This window comes from Corvus moneduloides, chromosome 2 (assembly GCF_009650955.1).
Source record: "Corvus moneduloides isolate bCorMon1 chromosome 2, bCorMon1.pri, whole genome shotgun sequence".
Classification (NCBI taxonomy): domain Eukaryota; kingdom Metazoa; phylum Chordata; class Aves; order Passeriformes; family Corvidae; genus Corvus; species Corvus moneduloides.
The window spans coordinates 29,494,624-29,514,862 of record NC_045477.1 but is presented as its reverse complement, the minus strand read 5'-3'; the positions used below and the strand labels follow the sequence as shown (position 1 = coordinate 29,514,862).

The window sequence follows — 20,239 nt, the reverse complement described above, 5'->3', positions numbered from 1 at the left end:
CACTTTTTGAATTTTATTGGAGGCTTTGGTTCCTTCAGATTGGAGATTAATCTGCTGATAACGTCTAAAAAGGTGAACAATATTTCTATTGGTTCCTTCACGTAGTTCGTGCTAGCACGTGAATCTATATATTTCCTCCTTTGTAGTTGTTTGCGAAATACAGGAATGCCCTTGCAGAGTTTGATCTAGGGAATACCTGGAGAGTGAAGTTTCATCTGTCTGTGGTTAGGATGGCAATAAAAGAACATCTTTCTACTCCAGTGTTGTGGTTTCTTCTCCTCTCCATTCAAGTCTCTCTGGGTAAGTACATACTTTATTTCACTTAAGGCAGTGAGATAAGAAAAGTATGCAAATTTAATATAAATAGGTTGTTATTCTATGAACCTGTAAAGCAAAGTGACAAAAAGGTGTTCAAGTATGTTTCTGTCTTTGATTTAATCTCCTTGGTAATCCTGAGATAAAGAAGGGTAAGCCATTTGTAAAAATTTTGTATTTTACTCAGACAACAGTGACTGGCTATTCTCATAAGAATTCAAGTCCAAATTTTGTAAACTGTTGAGTTGTACTAAAACATGGTTGGGTATTCTTATTACTGTCTTATCTCTCCTGCTGAGCTCTTTGTAGACAGAATTAATAATTCCAGGTCTTTGTTCAACACCAGTTAAAATGATGTGTCTCTGCCCTGTGTGTCCAGTGGAGTTTGGATAACACAACATCCCCTCAGTTGTGCCTGCATATCTGAAGCTTATCACTATTTGCCTCTCTGCTCTTCTAGACCTATGTGTACATGCTTGATGTTGGTGATGAGAGACAGATTTTGTAAACCTCATTTTTTTCTCTCTATACATGGAGGTGACATTATGGCATTGTGGTGGTGGTTCATCCCCATATGAGGAGAACAAGACTTCACGGTTGATGCTTTGCTATGGCATGGCCCTAGTCTTGAAGGTTCTCTCCAGTTGTGTGGATGCAGTCAGAGTTCACATGGCAGAGAACAGAAAGCATTCTTGACATACATTTTCATAATACGAAACATTTTTATCTGGACACCTTTGTAGTGATGTTTTCATGTCACCTGAGCTGTACTGTAGAAATGAGAGTGAGTTTTCTGCCAATTCCTTGCTAACATTAGGGAACAGTAACAGATGACTGGAAGATGCAGACAAGAGTAGCTTTACCTTGACAACATCATCAGCACCTACAACCCTCATCTCTGCTCCAGTAGCACTTGCACTCTCCATGCTACTACAGGAGTTCTGATGTTCCCCAGGCATGGAGCACTGTGCAGAGCAGTGCAGGAGCCACTACCCTCAGGGAGTGAGCTGGCAATCTGCCCCTGAGGCAGCAGGCCTTGGCTGAAAACCTCCTCTTAGGGCTTGGGGACAGGAATTCATGCTGCATTCTCATCCTTTGCCTACAAGAAGAACTGGGTCTTCAGCTGGAGCAAGCAGAAATCTCATGCCTTCTCAGCCAAGCCAAACACCCAACCACTGAATTCAATGAAGGTATTTGTGGGACATGCTGTGGTGTGTGAGGAAATACAAAATTGTCCCTGTATGTATTATAAAAAATTCAGAGAAGACTGATTACAGCAAATGATTGCTTTTTTAAGGAAATATTTAAATCTGTCAGTTGGGTTATGCCTACCTCTGCATGCAGTCTTGCATGCTGTTACATGTTGAAAATGACAGATATACAATTACTTAAAAATTCAAGTGCAGAGAGGTTATATGGTTGAGTGAAGAGCTGTTGGTTTTGCTCCTGGATATGGCTAATAGAAATAGGTTATCTGGTTCCTTTAAAAATGTATGATGAATTCAACTTTTCTTAGAATTCATTTCTCTTTTAAATGTATCAATGTTTTAGCTGAGAAAACTCTTTTTTTGGACTATGTTCTTCAAATAGCCTGGGGGTTGTTCTCCAGAATGTCTTTCAAGAAACTTACAAGACTTATTACAGAAAGATTACGCTCCCTCTGAGACAACATGTTGAAGGCACAAAGTGGTTTCATAGTTATCTGAGGGTTGTGCTATGTATGTGACTTTCTAACTCAGGAAACTTGAGGAGAGAGAATACTTTACAGAAAAAAAAAGGGGTTGGAAGTTACCAATTGTCACTTGAATAACCACCTTTCTTCTTTTTCGTTTCCAAATCTAAATGATAGGCCGGAAATTGCAAGGAAATTCAGCAGTGTTAGGAAAGAGGTAAAGCCTTTGCTGTGTATAAGAGGCTATCCTGTGTCAAAGCCACATTGTCTGTGTCTGATGAAGCAGTTAAAAACCACATGAAGATGGAGGCAAAACTGCTTTCCAATTGACTACTGCTAGCAGTTTACTCTGCAATAAGAAATGAAACAATGGTTAGTTTTGGAAAGAAGTGGCTGCACTAGCACCAGCTCATGGGCTGACTGACACACGTGCACTGAGCAGAGAGAGGAATTAGATTTGTTTCCAAATGCAAAGAAAAATTATATAATGTCATTTCACAATGTCAGACCACAGCAAGATGTGTGATACGTAGAAACACCTCTCTCTTTGGAGGAAGAGAGGGAAGGTGATATTTTACATAACGGATTGTCTTGAAAAAATCTTACAGGAAAACCCAAGGCTCTTAGTGCAAATCATCTTTTGTCACTTATCAAATGCCATCATTGATAGATGATCTTCCCAGACTGTTTTCAGGATTTGCATAGCTGCATTGCTTTCCATTCACATCAGTGCCCAGTGCTGGGTATGCAGGAGTACTGCAGGTTTCTCTTGGCACCTGGTCACTGTGGCTGTGAGTGCAGATCAACAGGGCCCATAGCCAGGCATGGCTGTGCCAGAGTGGACCACAGATGCACCTGCCACATGGCACAGGCAATGGGAGAAGGTCCATATCTGTGCTTAAATGGGCCCACGGGCAGAGGATGTGGGTGGAAAACCCAGGTAAATGTTTGCTTTAATATTCCATTGTGTGACAGGTGTTGAAACAGTGAAAATTTGTGCCCAAAGTTATTAGGCTTCTTATGTGACTGTCCTGTAAACCTCCTTTAGCGATGTGGTGAATCTGAGTAATCCTCCAGGCCCAAAAGAAGTTGCCAGGCCTCTTCAGGGATTTAGCTGTTTCATAACATGCTGAAATGCAAATCTGACCAAACTGAGGACAAAACTCAGATGTAGTGGCCAACTTCTTCCTGTTTCCTTTGCACATTTAGCTTGTAGTTTGTCCTTAACCTGGGAATACAGCAGACCTGCATGTGATTTTCTACCATTTGATTTTCCACCATTTGATTTTCCACCTATTTCATGGGTATCCCCTTTCATGCTCTAAACACCAGCGACTTTGACTCCAACTGGTAGTGAGGCTAACTTTTAGTCCAAACAGCCACACGTATGTAATACTCATATACAAATGTATACCCACACACACCACAGCTGTACATGGCTGCCCACACAGACAGAAACATGCGACATGTGACACATGTGACACAAACATACACAGAGCCAGTGGCCTTATAATGATCTATCAGCTTCTGTAAAGCCTTAGACATGGTCCCACACAACAGTCTTGTCATTAAATTGGACATATGTGGGTTTGATGGATGGACTATTCAATGGATAAGAAATTGGCTGGATGGATGCGTCCAAAGAGTTGCAGTCAATGGCTCAATGTCCAAATGGAGATCAGTGACAACTGGTGTCCCTCAGGGGATGGGAACTGCTCAAAATCCTTATTACTGACATTAGTAGTGGGATTGAGTTCACCCTTGGCAAGTTTCCAGAGGACACCAATCTCAGTGGTGCAGCCACTGAGGGAAGGAATGCTATCCAGAGGAATCTTGACAGGTTTGAAAAATGAGCCTCACCCCATGAAGTTCAACAAGGCCAAGTGCAAGGTCCTGTACCTGGCTCAGGATGCATGGCTTGAGAGCAGCCCCGTGGAGAAGAACTTGGGGATACTGGTGAGGACAAATTGGACATGAGCCGGCAGTGTGCCCTTGAAGCCCAGAAAGCCAACTTTGAGTTGGGTCTTTCAGCTGACCCCCTCACCTTACCACCTCTGCAGTAGCTGGCCTGGCCCCTCTGGTCCCTGTAGTAGCCAGCTCCTCCAGTTATCCCACTCCCAAAGACACACACACAGACTTGGCTTCCAGGCCAATTAACTCACAGGAAAATGAAGCTTCATCTACCGTAGCAATCACACACTGACGTGTGGCCCCCTCACCCACTCCAGTTGGCAGTGTCTATTGTGGCAGGCTTTGTGAATCACAAAGCAGGGACATTACTCGGCATTTCACAGCCCTGATAAGTCAGTATAAGAGAAAGGTTGCCTGTCATTAGAAATAACTTACATTTTAGCAGTGCAGTTAGCTCATGCTTGTAAATACACACATAATTCCTTGCAAAAAGCCCCCAAACCTTTAACGTTGGACTATTTAGAAAAGTGAACCAAATAAATCCGATGTAAGAGTAAATTAAGAGTAATAATAATCTCATTAACATCTGCAATAGATAATCATGATTGGGCTCTGTCCTTTCTATAACCTTGTTCTATCTAAAGGTGCTGATGAATTGAGGCTGTCAAACGGAACGGGCCCCTGCTCTGGGAGAGTGGAAGTAAAACATGAGGAGCAGTGGGGAACCGTGTGTGATGGTGACTGGACCATAAAAGATGCTGAGGTTGTTTGTAAGCAACTACGTTGTGGATATGCTGTTAAGGCCCTTAATCGAGCTCCTTTTGGAGAAGGAACAGGACCGACGTGGTTGTACCGAGTTGATTGCCGTGGTGATGAATCTGCTCTCTGGAACTGCACACATACAGGATGGGGTTCTTTTACCTGCCCCCATTACTTTGATATTGGAGTGATCTGCTCAGGTAAGAAGTGATCCAAATTTGTATAATGGAAGAAAGATACGAGCCTGGGATCAAACTTTGTCCAGGTTGGATAAAGCCAAGTACTCCCTCTAGTCATCCAAAGCAAGTTGCTTCAGCATTGAATCTTCTGCTGACTGCAAGTACAAGTCTACTTTGCCTGGACACAGCAATGACATAGAATGGGCATATTAAGTGACATAGAACAGGGGGAAAAAAAGCATTATTTGTTTCTACCACAGCTCTCCCAGGCAACAGGAGAGCAGTACTGAACTTGTCTATGACCAGGAATGGGGGCTAAAAAAGCAGTCGTAGGTGGAGAAGCAAGAAAATGCAGTGTTATGTCCTACAACTGCCCTTCTTCTCCAGATCTTCACGTTAGCTAAGACAGGACAGTCTGCAATGGCAAAAAAAGTCCAATATCTGTCTGGCTGCTCCCTATGCAAGATTTTACTCTTTGGAGAAAAACCATTGTAAGAGGTTTTTCCTTCCCAGCTTCAGGACTTTACATTTGTCCTGTTTTGATTTTTGTAAGGTTCCCGTCAGCCCATTAGTCTAGCCTGTCTAGATCTCCCTGAATGGCAGCTCTGCCCTCGTGGTTATCTCCCTCCCCCCCCAAAATCATAAGAGTGTACTCCATCACCTTGTCCATGAAGAGAAGACACTGAGGAGAACAGGCCCCTGGAAAGACACAACAAGTGATATTCCACTTGCTGACCATCTTCAGGTAGAGATTAACTCACTAATGACTGAGCCTGACTGTTCAATTAGCTTAACCATGTTGTCCTTCCACCCAGACTGTAACATCCTACTTTTTGGACATAAGAATATTGTGCAAGACAATGTTAATGGCAGTGCTAAATGTGAGGTAAATGACATGTGCTGCTGTCCCCTCATCCATAAATCCATTATTATCAGAGAAGGCAATACAGTCTAACAGGCATAATACACACTTGATAAAATCATGCTGACTCTTCCCATTCATCTCCTTGTGCCCACAAATGTGTTCCTGGAAGATTCACTCCATATTTTTCCCAAGTACCAAAGGAAGGCTGGTCAGCCTGTAGATCTCCAGACTGTCTTCTTAGCCTTTTCTGAAACTGGGTAGAACATTTCCTGTTTCCTCTTCCTAGGGTGCTTTAGCTTCCTACTCACTGAAATAATGAAGTCTCAAGGACACACACTAGTAAATGACTATTTGTCTATTTATCTACTTGGGGATTGCTACTTCTCAGTCATTGGCAGATGTTCAAAGCTTCCCTCCTTCTTTCCCAAAGATTTAGTGTTTTCACATACTGAGAAATGAGCAATCTCATACACCATTTTCTTTCTTATCAGTGGTATACAGGAATTGCCCCAGTCACAATTTAAAAGTATCAGTGATCCTCAGAGAAGTGACATGTGTCTTGCCCACTGAGGTACAGGAGTTATGAAAATAGGTTAGTACAACCAACCCTTGATGCTGGATTTCTTGGTTTTTGGTTTTTTCCAGGCTTCTCTGATCTGCGTCTGACTGGAGGGGACACTGCCTGCTCAGGACATTTGGAAGTAAAGCAAGAAGAATCTTGGGTGACTGTCTGTTTTTCACACATTGATTTCAAAACTGCCTCAGTTGTATGTAATGAGTTAGAGTGTGGCCACGCTGTGGATACCTTGAGAGGAACTCACTTTGGAGACAGACATGAACTGATCTGGCAAGAAGAGTTTCACTGTGTAGGGAATGAGATTCACCTTGCAGACTGTCCCAGGAACATACACCACACTAACACGTGCTCTCATGATGCCACTGTTGTGTGTTCAGGTGAGACTTTGGGCTGATGGACGTAATTCACCGGTGTCCTCTATGCCTTCTTCCTGTTAAACCACAGTTCAGAGCCTTTGCACACTTCTATGGTCCTCAGGATCCCTGGATGCTTCCCCCATCATGCCTTGAGCCATTCAAGGGGGACCAGGAAATAACAGAGAGTAGTCCCACTCACTCATTCACTCTACTCAGAGTCTGCATCTAACATGGGCTGTTCTAACCACTTCACTACTGCACCAGAGGCAGACTCCAAAAGGGCTGTCATTTCTTTTATGCTATTAGAGATAAGCACTCAACAGTGCTAAGAATGCTTTACATGTCTTTCTCTTATGAATAAAAGGAAAAAGGGCAGAGCAGACAAGCAGGAATATTCAGACATTAATTTCTTTCCTGTGGTGCCAGTGTGTATGTTAATCCCTGGCTCTTCAGTTAATTATAAAACTGGGAGAGGTACCCTATCGCCAAAAGGTTGAAGGAGGCACAAGCTACAACTGTAAGTTATTAAAAAAAAAAATAAATAAAAAGGTTTCCAGAGGCCTAGATGACTTTCATTGTGACTGGCAGGTAACATTACTTAAAAACTCCACACAGTCACAGCTGCTGGGGGCTCTGAATATGGCTCTGTATTGCAACCCGCTGCAAAAGCGAAGATTAGACCTAGCAAACACAACTTTTTTCCTGAGGCCACAGTTCTAAAGGGTAAAGTAAACCTGGGGCAGAACTGCTGGCAACTTTCTCACAAAACAAGCCTGGAAAATGATTGCACTTCATGTCCATTGTCCAATCAAAGGTCTCCATTCTATTTCAAGATTGCCTTGGACACTGTACCCCTAACCACAGTGACCTGGACCACTGGCTGGAGAGCTGTGGCAGCCAAATAGCTCAGTTAAGGCATCTAACAGGCCTTGGCTCCTGCTTCTGTCTTGCAAGAGTCTTAGTCAGAGTCTTTCAGTCAGAGCTGAAATCCTGGTCTCATTAGGGGTACAATGCAAGGACAAGGTAAGGGTAGAAAGTAACAGTGTGAGAAGACAGAGGGACTGCATGGGGCTGGCAGTAGGACACCACAGTGCCACCCAGGCTGCCCTTAATTTATTGCGAATATGCTGATGGATATGGCCTGTGGTGTTCAGAGCCTTTCTGTGGGGCATGGAGGAAAGCTGAGAATTCCCCACTGCAGCTTCTACTTACCAGGAAATGTGACATGACCAACTACTGGGAAAGAGAGTGACAACAGTTGCTCCTACTCTACCATGCGTGAGGTAGTACTGAAACTGCCTCTGAAAGAGAAGATGTTGTAAGGTAGAAGCAGTATTGAGGGGGGAGGAGAGAACAGAGCAAGGAAGAGACACTGAACTTAAAGAGACAAAAGATTTTTAGTCATACAGTGCAGGCTACCTCACAAAAAATATAGACAGGTTTTTTGGAGCTGGCTTATCAGCATCCCATTCCAGCATGCTTTCCAGTAACCTGACACATAAATAAGTGCTAGTTCCTTGCACTTATCGAGGTCTCTTACAGCTTTTAGTGCAACAGCACAGAAAACCAAAAGTAACTGCTAAGCTCCTTTGTTCTTTCTGCAGGCTACGGTGGGTACAGGCTGGCAAATGGCAGTACTGCATGCTCAGGGAGAGTAGAGCTTCTTCACGGAGGGACATGGGGAACCCTGTGTGACTACCTGTGGGATCTACCAGCTGCCAATATCATCTGCCAGCAGCTAGACTGTGGAGTTGCACTACAGATACCAAGTGAACAGTCCTTTGGGGAAGGAAATGGGACTGTCTGGAATGGCACATTCAGCTGCAAGAAGAATGGGTCACGCCTGAGAGACTGTCCTGTGCGTGCTCTAAGTCATGATGAATGCCCTGCTGGAAAAGAGGCTCGTGTGGTGTGTTCAGGTGAGCAGTGGAAAGGTCTAAGGAGAAAATTGAAAAACTCCTTCCTTGAGGAAAAATATGGACTCAAAATTCAGAGGGTGTATGTGGAGTCAGGGTGTATGTGGAGGGCGTATGTGGAGTCCATCTTTTGTCTGTTGCAACAGGAGTCAAGGCTGCACTTCGCCTGTACCACAAGGTTGCTCTCTCTGAAATGCTCCTTGTGTCAGGCAGCAGCAAGAGCAGGGCAGCTCCACAGCTCAGGATGAGGGCACAGAGGCTGAGTACAGCACAGACAGAGCCCTTGTCACCAAGGCACAATCCAAAGCACCTGCACAGAGGAAGGTACTGGTAATAAGGTCTATGTGCAGCCCCAGAGAAGTCAAATCAATCAGTGAGATGTAGGGTCCAGCTGGAGAGGACAGCCAGGCATAGCATGAGACAAGACTGGAGACAGTTACACCTTACTTGAGGCAAGGACTGAATTCCTGGTCCAGGTTTAAGTGAGGACTTGGACCAGCAGTTGAAGGATGCAGAACTGTAGGCCCTTGGTGATACCAAGGTGATACCAATACTGAACATTTAAGGTCTATTGGTTGACCCAGAGCCCCAAAACCTGGTGCCCTGATTTTAAAATTTGCAAATGGGACCTGATCCTGATTTCTAGTCATCCTTCTCAGTAAAATAGGATGGACTGAAGTCTTGTTATGGGTATGGAAGTTTCTAGTTACAAGTCTGGCCCAGTTAAGTCATTTTTACTACTGAATGATAAGGAAAACTCATTCCCATTTCCCAGTCACTTCCAGGTCATGCCCATGAGCAATTGCAAATGTAACACTCCAGTACTCCCTTTCTCTTACATTCAGGGTGTCCAGGGGGCAGGCTGGTGAATGGCACCACATGCTCTGGCATAGTGGAGATCCGCCATGGAGACACGTGGGGAAGACTCTGCCGCTCCCACTGGAATTTGCAAGCTGCCAGTGTTCTCTGCCATCAGCTGAACTGTGGCTATGCAAAGTCAATCCAGATGGAAGATGGTTTTGTGGATGGGAATGGGCCTATATGGAGAGATGCTTTTCACTGTGAAGGCACAGAGTCCTGCCTGTGGGATTGTGCTCAAGTGACTTTGGGCAATCCAACATGTTCAGTCAAAGAAGCAGCCACTGTAACTTGCTCAGGTAAGTCAGCAGTGGCCTTTTATGGGTGGTGCAACTTCAGACCAAAGCAGTGCTGGTGATCTCACTGACAGGATCTAGACTATGAGCTGGGGAAGCCTTTCTCGCTTCCCATCACAGGCCTTTGTGTGCATGAAAGCAAACAAAGCCTTAACAGGGACAGTCTCCTTAATCAGTGGTGAGAATTAATATTTTACCAGCACAGAAATTTGTCTTCCATAGCTCTCCTGCAAGTTATTCCTACTGCAGTAAGAGCAGTAGATGTTACTCAATATGTTTTCCAGCTCTCTTGAGCCCAGGTCTTGCTGAATCACTCAGACTCTCAGGGGGCGAGAGCCGCTGTGATGGGCGAGTTGAGATCTTCCTCCATGGCGTGTGGAGCAGAGTCCTGGATGATGACTGGGACATCAAGGATGCTCATGTGGTGTGCAGACAGCTCCAGTGTGGAACTGCCGAGAAAGCCTATTACCTTCCAAAGTCTGAGCGAGGGATGGGTCTTGTTGGCCTAAGGAGTGTCCAGTGTACTGGAAATGAGACTCAGCTGATGCTCTGCAACACCTCCCATCATCAGACAGTGCCAACAGGAGTTTCTGAAGATGTTGGTGTGATTTGTTTGGGTGAGTCACTGTGTGAAAGGTACAGAATGTTTCCTAGGGTTTCTTCAGCCCACCTTGTGGTGTCACCAGATCTTAAGTAGGCATGAGTCTGAGCTTGATGATAGTTAAGGAAGCAAGTGTAGTTTACATAATACTTTCGTCATCTGAATTTCTTACAGAATTATCTTCCAGAATCAAAAAGAACTCTTAGAACACAGAAGCCATAAGAACACTAATTTGGCTATGATTGCCAAGCATTCTTACTGCCACCTGAGAAGTAAATATCTTTTATTTTGTGACATCTCCATATGTATAGATACCTGCAGCCTTTCTACAGAATATTACAACTGTTTCTACTCTTCTCTGATTTTGTAACCCATCTGCAACAGGAACAGTCTCTGTCTCTAACTAAATGAGTATAGATAGAAAACAGGTTGTCTGGCTTTCTAAGACAAGGTGGCCTCTATGTATACTTAGTATGATTAGACACTCCTTGTTGCAACATCTCACAGAACTTATTCAAACATCTACCTGATGCACGAGTAGGCCTTTCCCTTTATGCAGTTTTAGCCTTACAGGACTTCTGCCCAAGCAACCATAGCAGAAGAATTGGGATATAACAAGAACATGATGTCTTAAAAGTGCTTCAGAAACATTGCCATTATGCTGACCTGTGCATTATAGTTGTGTTGCATGTTGGCAGCTGGATTTTCTTCCTACAGGCAGCAGGCAGATGAAGCTGGTGAATGGAACAAACCGCTGCGCTGGGAGAGTAGAGCTTTATCATCATGGCATCTGGGGCACCATCTGCGATGATAACTGGGATCTATCAGATGCCAATGTTGTTTGCAAACAGCTTGGATGTGGACATGCCATCGAGGCATTTGTCTCTGCTCACTATGGAGCAGGGTCAGGGCAGATCTGGCTGGATGACGTGAATTGTACTGGGGCTGAATCTGATCTCTGGGCATGTCCCTCTAGGGCATGGGGCCAGCACAACTGCCAACACAAAGAGGATGCTGGAGTCCTGTGCTCAGGTGTGTTTGGAAAACCCTCTTTTGAGCCTGTGGGTTCAAACAGGAGGGCTGCATGAACAGGAAGTAGAGAACAGTGGAGACTTGCTAGGACAGCCTCTTGCTGTCTTGATTACTTGAGGCATAGCTGGTCAGCACATCTTCTTGGTCCTACCAGGGTGCAAAGGATCTACAGAAGCCCATATTAAGCACCAACACACACATACATACAAAAAAGACTGTGGTGTGGTAGGATATTTGGGGGATAAATTGGACAGGTTTGTAAAGATTTCCACTGCAAGGAGCAGTGTGCTCATTAGTCAGTTACAGCTGCCTCTGAAACCAATGGAAACAACCCACTGTGCACCAAAGCATCAGACAATCCAAGCAGTTTATGGTGGTTCTGCTCACACATATTTAAGACAGAATGGCAACAGCAAGAGAGAGGAGAAATAGAAGAGATGTGGAAAAAAATACTGATGACCCCTGAAGGGAGTGCAAACTGTTAGGGCCCACTATGGAGCCAGTACCAATCCTAAAAGGACTGCAGCCTCTGAAGCATCCATGCTCCACAATACAGGAGAACCAATACAGGCAGTCAGCACTGTAAATGAAGTGTTATTACACAGGCAGGGAAGAAACAAATCACAAGAAGTTTGTGGCACTAATTCCATTTTTATGTCTTCACTTCCAGATTTCCTGGCTCTGAGGCTGGTGAATGGCAATGACTGTGCTGGGCGTGTAGAAGTTTTCTACAACGGGACGTGGGGGAGCGTTTGTTCCAATCGCATGTCCCAGCTCACCGCAGCAACTGTGTGCAAACACCTGGGCTGTGGAGAGGGAGGAAGAATAGCAACAGACTTCAAATATGGCAGAGGGTCTGGGCCCACGTGGCTGGACCACATTGAGTGCACTGAGCAGCACAGCTCTCTCTGGCAGTGTCAGTCAGACCCCTGGAATCCTCAGTCGTGTGATAACCGAGCAGAAGAGACCCATATTACTTGCACTGGTGATTAGAAATGCATTTGTATATGGCCAGACATATACATTAACATATGCATGCACATGTGGACATTGCAGTAACTACCTTATGTTCACTTGTTATCTGGTATATATTATTTCTAGTTTCATGCAAATGGCAGCAACATTGTTCTTTGTCTATATCCTTGACTCAAAGGAGTGAATTAAAATCACAGAGTGCTGTCACCCAGTGAAATCCCAAGGAATTCCCTAACAGGATGGTGCCATTGCATATTTTTTAATGCAAAAATCTATGATACATAGTCAGTCTGTGAGATCTGAGTTGGGATGAGACTTCCCAAGAGGTGTAGAGGCAAGTCTATGTTTCTACATGTATGGAGGCATATCAGTGTATACACATAGCCATGGCCAAGTGTACAGATCAGTTTGGTTCTAAAGGTCCCTTTCTAATGCCTGCTCTTATGACAGCATTTCACACCTGTGGGCATCAATATCTGTATTCATATACATTCACTATAATACAAATGAATTCTGGATGACATTCAGATATCCTGAAAGAGATTGCAGCTGCCCCATGAGAAGGACAGCATAACCAATAGGAAAATTATTACTCACAGCAACAGCCAAAGAGCCATCCACCAAGAACTAAACAGGCCATACATATTTCAGGAAACAATTAACTTGATGGTCAATCTTCAGGTATTTTATACTTCCTTGATTTTTTTCAGAGAAAAATTATTTACTTAATTATTTAAATTCTGCAGGAAGAAGGGAGGCAACATCTCCAGCTGCACTTGCTGAGTGTCCAAACTCTACAAGTTGTTCAGGTACCTCCACCTCTTTGTTTTTCTTCATTGGTCCCTGTGGACCTTCCTGCTGTTTCAGTAAAACAGAAGATTTCTGTGTTTTGCAGACCAGGAGAAGTTGCGAGTCATGGGAGGAGAGGATGAATGTTCAGGCAGAGTGGAGATTTGGCACCAGGGTTCCTGGGGAACAATCTGTGATGACACCTGGGACATGGCAGATGCCAACGTTGTATGCAGGCAGCTGGGCTGTGGATCTGCTGTGTCTGCTCTCAGTGAAGCCGCCTTTGGGGAAGGAGCTGGTCCCATCTGGTTGGAGAAGGTGCACTGTAAAGGAACAGAGCTGTCTCTTTGGGACTGTCCTACCAAGCCTTTGTTTGGCAAAAACTGTGACCATAAGGAAGATGCTGCTGTGAATTGCTCTGGTTAGTGACTGGTCCTTTATTACACAGGTCTGGGAAGGAGGTGGGTAGGGGAGAATTATGCCAGCTGTATTTCCCAGTGACTAGCCCTTTCATATTTTTGACTGCAAGAACCACACAAATTATACGAAGCTGATCTTCCTATTTTTCACACTTGCCTCTTCCCTAATCTGGACTCACCTTCCTTTTGCAGGTGTGACAGAAACAACAGCATCACCCACGAGAGCAGGTAAATTCCTTCCCCCTCCTTTCTTTCTCTCATCAAATGACAATTTAATGTCCCTGATACTTAGCAGATAAAACAGCAGTTTATTTCAGCTCATCAGAAAGCACTTCCCACAGCCTTTCATAAAGGAAAACTGAATGGCACCATCTCCAGCTGCTGAATTCTATCTGCTTGAGCAGGACCCGTAACAGAGCAGCAGGTGCCCTGCTCACCCTACTAGCATGGGCACAGCAAGAGGCTGCAGAGGAGCAGCCCTTTGGGACATCTGATTCTCTACCTGTTTACCCTTCATTTCCATTCAGATCGTCCCCGCCGCCCTGCCACAGGCAGCACAAGACTTTCAGTGCCTGTCATCCTCTCCATTATCCTAGGGACTCTTCTCTGCCTGGTCCTTGCCATTCTTGCTGGGCAGATCCGACGTGCCAGGGCACAGCAGAGAGGTGGGTCTCTCAGGACTGGTAAGAAATACCTCCTTTACATGGCCCCAAATGTTTACCTTGCTGGGGAGGCAGTGGGGGTGGGTGACTGAGATGAGCAGCATCTGTTGCCACACTAAGATTTTTTCACTACTTTCTGGCAGTGAAAGAGCCCAGAGGTGCTTATCCTCAGTCAGCAGCTCTTGGTGCCTTTCTAGGCGCCAACCAGGCCACATAGACCCCTTTAAAGCACTTCTCCTTTTCATGACCCCAGCCTGAGTATGAGCAGAGACTGTGTAAGTGATCATTACCTTTTACTTTCAGGCTCCGGACTATCCTACGATCCCTTCTCCGAGGCTGTCTATGAAGAGATTGATTACAGCCTGATGAGGAAAAAGCAGGGCGTGACTTTCCTCTCAGGTCTGTGTGTGTGTCATGCTCTTCCCAAGGGAAAGCTCCTCCTTTCTGATCCCAGTTTGATACTTTGCAGGTCCCAAATCTACTGGGAAATTAAAAATTCCTGGATTTGAGGAAAGGAGTTTCCTGCCCAGTGGACTCTGTCAATTCCTCTCCTAGGGACAATTTGGTTTTTGCAGTCCTCACTGCAGTCATAGACCATAGATCATCATACGTCAAGCAAATTTAAAAAAAAACCCCTTTTGCCGCAATTATTTAAAGCAGGGACAAAAAAAGGAATAATTTGCATCTCCCTCACAGCAACTGGGTCCCTGTAGGTTTCCTCCTGTGGATTGCTTTTCTCCCTTTGTGGCTTACCTCCCTCATGATCCAGTAGAGATGTTATGGGGCCCCTGAGGGATTCTTGGTTATTCCATTGTAAGCCTTGCAGAAGTAATACTGACTGCCAAAGAATCTGTTGGACTTGGGTGGTATTAGTGGAGCCTGATCTTTTTCTCATGGTGCAGTCTTAGCACTCAGGAGAGTTTAATCTGATATCACGCTCTTTCTCATTTGTCTAGATTCTTATTCAGAGAGCTCAAAACAGGTCTATAGGGGGGTCAGTGATGAAGAAAATGGTCCTGAAGCAACTCAAGGTGATGAAAGAAAGGGTTTGTACAAAGAAAGAGATTCCAAATCAGGGTAACTTTTAATATCCAAAGCATTACGAATGATTCAACTTTCACTTCATGTGCTAGTGATGTTTTGATGTGAGCCAAAATTTTCTGTGTAACTCTTGTGGTGGAAGAGTGTCATACAATCTAATATAAAAGTGCTAGTTTTCCTCTTCTATATTAGAAATTCAAAATAAATGTTTGTTGGTAGTTTTGCACACACTTTACAGGATCCAGTCACGTGAGTAAAACAGTTTGACAACTGTTTCTCTGAGACATTGCAACTGTAATAGCTTATAAGCTGTTGCTTTATTTCTGAGAAAAAGGAGGAGAATTAAAACAGAGGAAAGACATAAGAAGAAATAGGAACACTGGCATATAATTTGAGCTAATTCGGGAATTTTAATCCGAGTGATCTAAAAAAAATACAAGCACTCTGAAGAAAATCCAGATTCCTAGCTGTGGGAGTTTTGGGGTGGTTTGGGTTGGTTGTTGGTGTTTTTTTTTTAATTTGAAATAACTGAGGGAGAGCAAGTGTTTGGAGAAGAACTGCATTTTCCTAGAGCTGATCACAAAGCTCTCTTAACTATTGCCTGGTGTCCAAGAGATCAACTACTAAAAGCACAAGCAGTTTTGGACATCAGCTGCCCATATCCCGGATTCTGCTGCATCATGTCTTCATTTTCTATTGCTTTCTTATATTAAAGACTTCTTCTAGTTAAAAATAAACGAAAAGCTTTTCCTTAGTTGCTTTGAAGTGCTTATAGAGAAGATAATTATTCCAAATACAGTCTCTTTTTCTTATTCAGATTGAATATTTTTTGCTAGGCAAAAAGTGAAACAGGAGTGCTTTGATTTACTCTTATATTTACACATGTATTATTTGTAAGCATACGTACATACAATAAAACTGTGCACACTAACGTTCTCTGAGGGATGGATTCCACTTAAGCACAGACATGCCAGTATTACAGCCCTGTGTTGCTGGATCATCAGCTACTGCTTTCCCCAGTGGAAGATCTCTCCCTGCTATAGTTAATAGCCGTACTGTTCCAGAGACCTCTCCACCGCCTGAAAATGCCCTGGAAGATGGTTATGATGATGCAACTGAAGCTCACAGACCTGGAGATGCTTCTCTTTCTGGGCAGAATGAACAGGATATTATTGGGATCCCTGGAGAAAGTGACAGAAACAAGGATTCACAGACAGGTGAGGCTAGAAGAGCAGTGCAGTTCTGTTCTTACAGCCAGCTAATATATACCCATGCTCTGCTTTCCTTATAGCCATAAAATTCTTGCCTGTGGCCAACCCAAGCTAAGTTTTCACTGCTGCAAGTTAAAATTGTTACTTCTTATTAGAATGACCATGGGGACCGAGGGTGGCAGCCATCTTTGTAACAGCCTTTTAAGTGCTTGAAGACTGATAACAGTTTGTTCACAAACCTGTCCTCAGTTCTGTTTTGTATTTTGTTTCTATAGATAGCCACAACCTAAATTAGTCAACTTTCTACTTAGGTCTTGTTGACAACACTCTGCTCATTATGTGTCTCCATTCAGTCCGTGTTAGACAGTCCATATCTTTCAAAAATTGTTTCAAAACCAAAATTTTACAGTATTTCTTTACAGCATGGTACTGAGATCTTACTAGTGTCAAGTAGAGCAGAAGGACCAGCTTTTATTTCTTACAGCATATCCTTCTGTTTATGGATGCCAGTGTGATACTTCCTTCCAACAAGAAGACACTCTTGAGAATGCTCAATGTCTGATGCAGCTTCAAATCCTGCTCTGTAGAATACTACCTATCACTAGACATGGATCTTTCAAACGACGCAGTTGAGTGTTTCTCCCTTCATCTGTAGCCTTCTATGTGTCCTTATTAGATCTCGTTCTATGTTCATCAAAACTTCGCCAGGACGACTTGAATTATAGTATAGTAGGTTATCATCTGGAAAACATAACAAGAATATGTGTCTTTTATCTTAGGATTTAATAAAAGTACTTTGTTGTATTTAGGGGTGTCCAAGAATCTTACCAGCTGCAGTGAGCTACACCAGGTATACCACTTTTGACTGAATTTGTACCCAGTCTACAGAGGTTTGGGTTAGACTATATTTCTCTAGAGTATGTACAAAAATTTCATGTGTGTGAGTTAAATGACAATTTGTTCTACTCCCTTATAAAAGGACTCTTAGACAATCAGAAAGAAAAATCAGACTCAGCTGCTGGGGATTATTTTTGATAAACCCATGTAATCTGTTATCTGCCTGTTTGTTCTTTTGCTCCTGTCTCCTTACAAGTAGTTCATTTGTTCTCATATCTTTCTGAACTTGAACTTTCTGTAACTCCTAATCCTCTTTCTTCTCCCACACATGCCACCTTAAAAATTAGCATGTGTTGCTCAAGTTTTCCCAGTCTTTCAGAGCCTGTTCTCTGTGAGTTCTTAAAGACAGTGGATAGTGCCTGGAGGATGGATTCAGATAGGTTTTTAACCTAGCACTAAATTGTCAGGTCAGTCCATCAAATCCAGAAAGAATTACCAAAAAATATTTAAGATAGAATTTTCTTTATCTGTGCATTTAATATAACTGCAGAACACCTTCTGATCTGAACTCTACTTTTTGGGGTAGGGATAAATATTTCTGGCCTATTGAGGACATGGAAAAATAATGAAAATATAGGACTCCAAGTAACTAGAGAGACATTAGAGATTTTTTTTTAACAGGCCATGAATATATTCATTTTAACATTGTGTACAAAGCTTGATCCTTGGATATGCATATACGTAGTGGAAGGCAGAGTGACATAAGCATTTCTCAAGTCTTTCACAGTCACTCATAAAATAGAACTTAGGTTCTAATTTCTGGAGGAGACAACTGACAGCTACACAACCACAGAGGTAATACATACAGGATGTGCATTTATATCTCTCAGTCTTATTCCCTTCATGTTTTCAGACTGGACTCCTAGGAACAGGACCTCTGAGGCTGAGACACCTTCATCCCCTGCTCCTGAAGATACAGGCTATGACGACATTGAAGAGCTGCGACACTGATAGAGACGGCTGAGCTGTACTGACTTCTTCTGGAAATACACCACTGTTTATAAAATGCTAATCCTGCACTAGTAGAACCAGAACAACCTGCTTTTAGGATTAGTTTGCATAAGTTTTAAAGAAGTGATTACATGCTTAGAAGATAAACAAGCATGGCAGTTAAGAAAATCTTTCAAATTTCTCTTATAATTTCTTGTTGCTAAGATTTACTGGACACTTTTTGCTTTTATTTTTAAATACTTTCATTTAAATTATTTTTTTACTGAGTTAATTTTTAGAATTATGATGTTTTATTATTAGAAGCTGTCTGAAGATCTCAATTTTATGCTCTTCCTCCCAGATACATGGGACAGCTTTCTGGGGATTATTAGGAATGGAGCCTGAACTGCAAGAAAATCATCAAAATTCTGTTTCAGCCAAGTCTTTGAGAAAGAAATTCTTGATGATTGCTTCTGCAGCAACATCAACAAGACCTAACAGGTGTGCTGCAGGCATGCTGTGAGGCACAGAAGGTGGGAAACTCATACACCCATGGGATTTAATTGCATCATGCAATCTACTTTTCCTGGTTCACTAACAGGAAAACTGGGAAAGTAGAAGGTGTTTGCAAGGAACAGGAAAAGGCAGCAGAAACTGACAGGGGCAACGGATTCTATGCCAGAAAAAGGTGTAGCAGGCTATTTGCCCCTGTCAGAACTATCTACACAGGACAGAAGTTCTCTCCAGGTACACCAGGCAGTGACAACAAAGAAGGGATCCTTGGGGACTCAGAGATGGCAACATCTGATGTCATTGGAATGATCCAGTTGAGCTGAGTGCTTCCCAGGTAACTGGGGTATATAATCCTCAATGCGACAAGTGGACTGATATTGGAAATGTGTTAAAATTTGTAGCCAAAGTCTTACAGCATTCTGTCTGCCCCTGAATGGGATCTGCACAAGGAAATATTTAGGATAATTGGAGGAATTGGATTGAAAGCATATTAACAGCACAAGATTAATAAAAGGTGTAAAATGGCTTAACTGTGGGATCTATCAGGCAAAATTTCTGTCAGACAGGATGAAAACAGATGCTTACAGGATGAAACCCAAGAGAATCCGGCTATACCTGAGCTCATCACAAATCCATCTTTCAAACTTTTGAAAAAAACAGCTAGGAAAGGAAATTGTGTGTGAGTGGGGTTACAGGCAGCAGTGCTTGTTGCAGTCTGTGTAGCCGGCTGTGTTGGAGTCATCTCTGTGTGTACATATTTATTCCTCTGGGACACACACTCAGCCTCACTACTATCTGAACCAGCACTTGGGAAAGCAGCAGTCACATCCATAGGCTCCAGCGGCCTGAAGAGAGGAGCCCATAGACCTCAGAGGATGCCTGAGGCAGTGACTTATACCAGCTCTTTAAAGTCACACTCTGCAGTATTTCTGACCACTTGAGAAAAATGTAAGGCAGGATTTCCCTTTGGAGAAGCCCTACCAATTATCCTAAATAGAATTTTTATTCAGTCACTTATTCCTTTTTTTTTTTTTTTTTTTTTTTTGGCCACCAATATGCCTGGTAAAGACTTCACACTTCCCGGCTCTCTCCAAAATCTTTTCTTAACGATTGGCTCACTGCCCGGTACTCAGGTGTTAATAAAGACTTCAGTGAGGGGCCACAAACTGTTGTTGGCAGTTCATATTTTTCATTCTTGAGTTGAAGTTACTCATAATTCAAAAAGCTACTTTGTTAAAAAACCAAGATTACAGCCGGAGGAAGGATCCAGGAGTACGTTCCAGATCGCATCCAGAACTTACAGGGGCTGCTGCGCGGCGCTGGGAACCCTGGCAGAACGAGAGCGGCTCGGCATCGCACAGGACTTCCTGTGGGATGGGCAAGGGAGGGACCAAAGGTGAGGAAAGGGAAGGGCTTAGGTGAATGGAGGAGGAACAAGTGTGGGAACATGGAGGGTAGGGGGATA

General features: G+C 43.4%; 2 protein-coding genes across 2 annotated transcripts in view; one reads left to right on the top strand and one right to left on the bottom strand.

Annotated features, from left to right (window-relative positions):
- The first annotated feature begins 230 nt into the window (after positions 1–230).
- LOC116439852 (antigen WC1.1-like) lies at positions 231–18,486 on the top strand. Its single transcript, XM_032099891.1, has 15 exons — positions 231–300; positions 4,543–4,857; positions 6,347–6,655; positions 8,239–8,553; positions 9,396–9,707; positions 10,004–10,321; positions 11,023–11,337; positions 12,008–12,322; positions 13,059–13,121; positions 13,208–13,522; positions 13,713–13,748; positions 14,048–14,185; positions 14,486–14,581; positions 16,267–16,467; positions 18,185–18,486. The coding sequence occupies exons 1-15, from the start codon at positions 231–233 to the stop codon at positions 18,280–18,282; spliced, it is 3,216 nt and encodes a 1,071-aa protein (XP_031955782.1). The 3' UTR covers positions 18,283–18,486.
- The window catches only part of LOC116439386 (rap1 GTPase-activating protein 1-like), a 55,769-nt gene continuing 52,619 nt past the window's right edge, over positions 17,090–20,239 (bottom strand). The window contains exon 24 of the mRNA XM_032098837.1: positions 17,090–17,175. The gene's annotated coding sequence lies outside the window, so the exon portion shown is untranslated. The remainder of the gene's footprint in view (positions 17,176–20,239) is intronic.

Coding starts and splice junctions, on each gene's coding strand:
- LOC116439852 (XM_032099891.1), top strand. CDS start 231: ATGGCAATAAAAGAACATCTTTCTACTCCAGTGTTGTGGTTTCTTCTC. Junction 8,554..9,395: donor GGCTCGTGTGGTGTGTTCAG/GTGAGCAGTGGA, acceptor TCTTACATTCAG/GGTGTCCAGGGGGCAGGCTG. Junction 13,122..13,207: donor AAACTCTACAAGTTGTTCAG/GTACCTCCACCT, acceptor TGTGTTTTGCAG/ACCAGGAGAAGTTGCGAGTC.